Consider the following 4,293-nt stretch of genomic DNA (forward strand, 5'->3'; position numbering starts at 1 on the left):
ATGGCAGCTAGAGAACAGGTACATCCACATGGACAAACGGAAGAGGTTGACACTGGGTTTGGGCAGATGAATCCATTGCCACCTCCTCCTATGGGATAGGCACCTGCGGATCAGCTTTTATTGCCTGGTGAGTTGACTTTGGCACAATTCAGCAGTTATCTTCTGCCGAGATTTGATAGTTCTGAGACTGGCGAGCGAGCAGAGGAGTGGATTGAGAGGATAGAGCAGATACTTGTGACTGCTCTGTGTGCTAGGTCTGCTTGGTTACGATTGGCTACATTTCAGCTTTCGAGAAATGTACTATTGTGGTGGCCGACGACTGAGGTCGGATTGAGAGCCCAGGGCCGTACTGTTGATTGGGATGTGTTTCGCTCTCGTTTTCTTGATAAGTATTTTTCTATAGCAGTCAGACAGAAGAAAGAGAGAGAATTCGAGGATTTGAGACAGGGGAGTATGTCTGTTGCTGAGTATGAGTCTCGGTATTCTACATTGCTGAAATATGTGCCACATGGTTCTACGAATGTTCATGCTAAGATGAGGCACTTCTTGAAAGGGTTGAAGTTAGAGTTATTTGATCGTGTGCAATCGAACAACCCAGTATCATTTGAGGATGCAGTGACGAGAGCTGAGATGGCTGAGTTGGTGATGCAGGAGTATGGGGCTCAGGGACGATTATTAGAGCCGACTAGGGAGTCATTGCGACCACATGGACAGTCTTTCAAATATCAGAAGGGTTCATCTTCTTCTTCATCATCATCGGGGAAGCGTCGATTGGATTTACGACATGTTGAGAGTCGTTGGGGCAGTTCTCAGTCTGTTCAAGGGAAGAGAGGGGAGTCCAGAGCAGTGAGATGTTTTCGTTGTGGGGGACCTCATCTGATCAGACAGTGTACACAGACCGAGATCACCTGTTTTGAGTGTGGCGGTGTTGGCCATATAACGAGACAGTGTCCTAGCCGTGAGGGACAGCGAGAGCCCAGGAATGATAGAGGTAGATCCTCATAGAGAGGAGGACGACTGCCTCAGCAGTTTACACCACGACCTTCTGGAGGACAGCCACGTATGCAGAGAGCTGGTCCGCCTCAGGCACAGGTGTATGCTTTGACACGAGAGCAGGCAGAGGAGGCACGAGAGGAGATGATAGCAGGTAAGTGTTATTTATGTTCTTATCCTGCTTATATTCTTGTTGATACCGGTGCCTCGCATACATTTATATCAAAGAGGTTTGTGGTTGAGCATCATATGCGCTCGTCTCCATTGTCTATGCCTCTTTCTTTTTCGACACCATTTGGAGTTGATATATCAGTTGTATCGATGATATCAGATTGTATTATTTCTTATGAGGACTATGAGCTGAGATCTTATATGATTATTCTAGAGATGACTGATTTTGATTGTATTGTGGGAATTAATGTGTTGAGGAGATATTGTGCGACCACTACTAAAAAAAAAGGCGTAGGTCAAATAAAACCGTTGTTAAAAGCCCTGTGGTTAAAGGGTGTGCTCAAAGACAACGGTGAAAAACCGTTGTCGTAGACGTCTAAAGACGACGGTGACAAACAGTTGTCGTAGGTATATAAAACCGTTGTTAAAGGTCCTGTGGCTAAAACATTCGCTAAAAGACAACGATTTTGGAGTGATGTGGTAGTTACAATTTGCGACGGTTTTGCAAATTAATTCGCGACGGACATCATCGTTAACCGTCACTACAATTAGCGACGGTCGTAATTTAAACGGTCGCTAAACAGCGACGGTTTAAAATACCGTCGCTAAATTTAGCGACGGTTTCGTATGCTTTCCGTCGCTAAGTTTTTCAGTAAAATAAAAAAATATTTCAGTTTTAATATTTTAATAAATATACAAAAAAACTCACAATCTAATATGCTAATTATATTCTTGATTTACCGTCGAAAATACTATATTCTTGATTTTAAAAATTTATTAAACTTTAAAGAGAAAATCGAAACTAAAATTGTGTGAGGGAGAAAAATTTTAAGTGTTGTGAAGTGGTATGGTAGAAAATGGACTGAGGGTGGGGATATTTATAGACAGTTTGCGACATTTTTGACTTTAACCGTCGCAAATAGCGACGGTTATTTTTCTAACTGTCGCCGATTTAAAATTAGCGACGCTTTTACAAGAACTGTCGCTATATTTAGCAACGGTCAATAAGAACCGTCGCTAAACATAGCGACGGCTAAGTATAAACTGTCGCTAATTATAGATAGGCGACGGTATTACCAAAATTGTCGCTAAAATTAGCGACGGTTATACAAAAACCGTCGCTAAATTTAGCGACACTTTTTACAAAACCGTCGCTATATTTACATCTGCGACGGTGTTGCTTAAAACCGTCGCTAACTTTTGCGACGGTTATACTTTAACCGTCGCACGATTTAAATTAGTGACGGTATAGTATAACCGTCGCTAATTATACCGACAGATTTTACTTAAATGGTCGCAAAATGTAATATTGACAACAAATTTATAGAAAAACCAGTTGAAAAACAACGGTTTTTTACAAACCGTTGTCGTAGCTTGAAGAAAAACGCTAATAGACAACAGTTTAAAAACAGTTGTCGTAGCGCAAAAAAAAAAAACGCTCATAGACAACGGTTTTTAAAAACCGTTGTCGTAGCCCAAAAAAAAATGCTCATAGACAACGGTTTTTAAACACCGTTGTCGTAGATGTATCAAAGACAACGGTTTTAAAGAAACTGCTGTCTTTGAGCGGATTTTTTGGCTACGAAAACCGTTGTTAAAAGTAAAAAGACAACGGTATTAACCGTTGTCTTTGATGTGTTGTTGAATCCGATTTTTCTTGTAGTGGACTGTTGATTGTTATCAGCGAGTAGTATATTTTTACACCGATGAGAAAGAGCATTGGACATTTTATGGGAAAGGTTCTCGTCCCTGTGTTCCGTTGGATCTGCTATCCGGATGTCTCGGTTATTGGAGCTTGGCCATGAGGGTTATCTTATTTATGTTGTAGATGTGACAGAGAATAAGAAGGAGGTGGGAATAGAAAAGATACATGTAGTTACTGAGTTTTCCGATGTATTTCCTGATGAGATTCCAGGCTTCCCACCAGCCCGTGAAGTGGAGTTTGGGATTGAGTTGATGTCAGGTACTTCCCCTATTTCTCGTTCTCCTTACAGAATGGCACCAGGAGAGTTGAGAGAGTTGAAAGCCCAGTTACTGGACTTGCTGGACAAGGGATATATTCGTCCTAGTGTATCGCCTTGGGGTGCACCAGTCCTATTTGTGAGAAAGAAAGATGGAACGATGCGGCTTTGTATTGACTACCGACAGCTGAATAAGGTAACGATTAAGAATAAATATCCCCTTTCTCGTATTGATGATTTGTTTGATCAGTTGCAAAGAACCTCAGTATATTCGAAGATTGATTTGAGGTCAGGATATCATCAGATACGAGTTAGAGGATGATATTCAGAAGACAGCATTCAGGACCAGATATGCGCATTATGAGTTTTTGGTTATGCCGTTTGGGTTGACGAATGCTCCAGATGTGTTCATGAGTTTGATGAATAGGGTATTTCAGCCTTATCTCGATCGATTTGTTATTGTGTTTATTGATGATATATTGATATATTACAGGAGTGAGGCTGAGCATGTTGGGCATTTGCGTTCAGTGTTACAGGTGTTGCGAGATAGACAGTTTTATGCCAAACTCAATAAGTGTGAGTTTTGGCGGATCGAGTGGTCTTCTTGGGTCATGTTATATCGAGAGATGGGATTTCTGTTGATCCAATGAAGGTCGAAGCCGTGTTACAGTGGTCTGCACCTACATCTGTACCAGAGATCCGTAGTTTCTTGGGTTTAGCAGGTTATTATCGTCGATTTATCGACGGATTTTCAAAGATTGCTAGACCTTTGACACACTTGACTCAGAAAAGGTGTGCGATTTCAGTTGTCTGAAGCATGTGAGAGGAGTTTTCAGGAGTTGAAGCACCGACTGACGACTGCACCGGTGTTATCAATCTCTACAGAAAACGAGAGGTTTGTTGTTTATACTGATGCATCATTACATGGTTTGGGATGTGTTTGATGCAGGATCGACATGTTGTGGCATACGCCTCGAGACAGCTGAAACCACACGAAACAAGGTACCCTGTGCATGACTTAGAGTTGGCAGCCATTATCTTTGCCTTGAAGATATGGCGACACTATTTATATGGTACCTCGTTTACAATTTATACGGATCATAAGAGTTTGAGATTTTTGTTTACTCAGACAGAGTTGAATATGAGACAGAGACGGTGGTTAGATTTG

The 4,293-nt window shown here is 41.6% G+C and overlaps 1 protein-coding gene across 1 annotated transcript; it reads left to right on the plus strand.

The window, feature by feature from the left end:
- Positions 1-3,624, plus strand: LOC140962577 (uncharacterized). The gene is made up of 5 exons (XM_073421529.1): positions 1-56; positions 156-846; positions 1,057-1,147; positions 2,993-3,321; positions 3,619-3,624. The coding sequence occupies exons 1-5, from the start codon at positions 1-3 to the stop codon at positions 3,622-3,624; spliced, it is 1,173 nt and encodes a 390-aa protein (XP_073277630.1).
- The last annotated feature ends 669 nt before the right edge of the window (positions 3,625-4,293 follow it).

Source organism: Primulina huaijiensis, chromosome 17, assembly GCF_012295235.1.
Source record: "Primulina huaijiensis isolate GDHJ02 chromosome 17, ASM1229523v2, whole genome shotgun sequence".
In the NCBI taxonomy this organism is placed as follows: domain Eukaryota; kingdom Viridiplantae; phylum Streptophyta; class Magnoliopsida; order Lamiales; family Gesneriaceae; genus Primulina; species Primulina huaijiensis.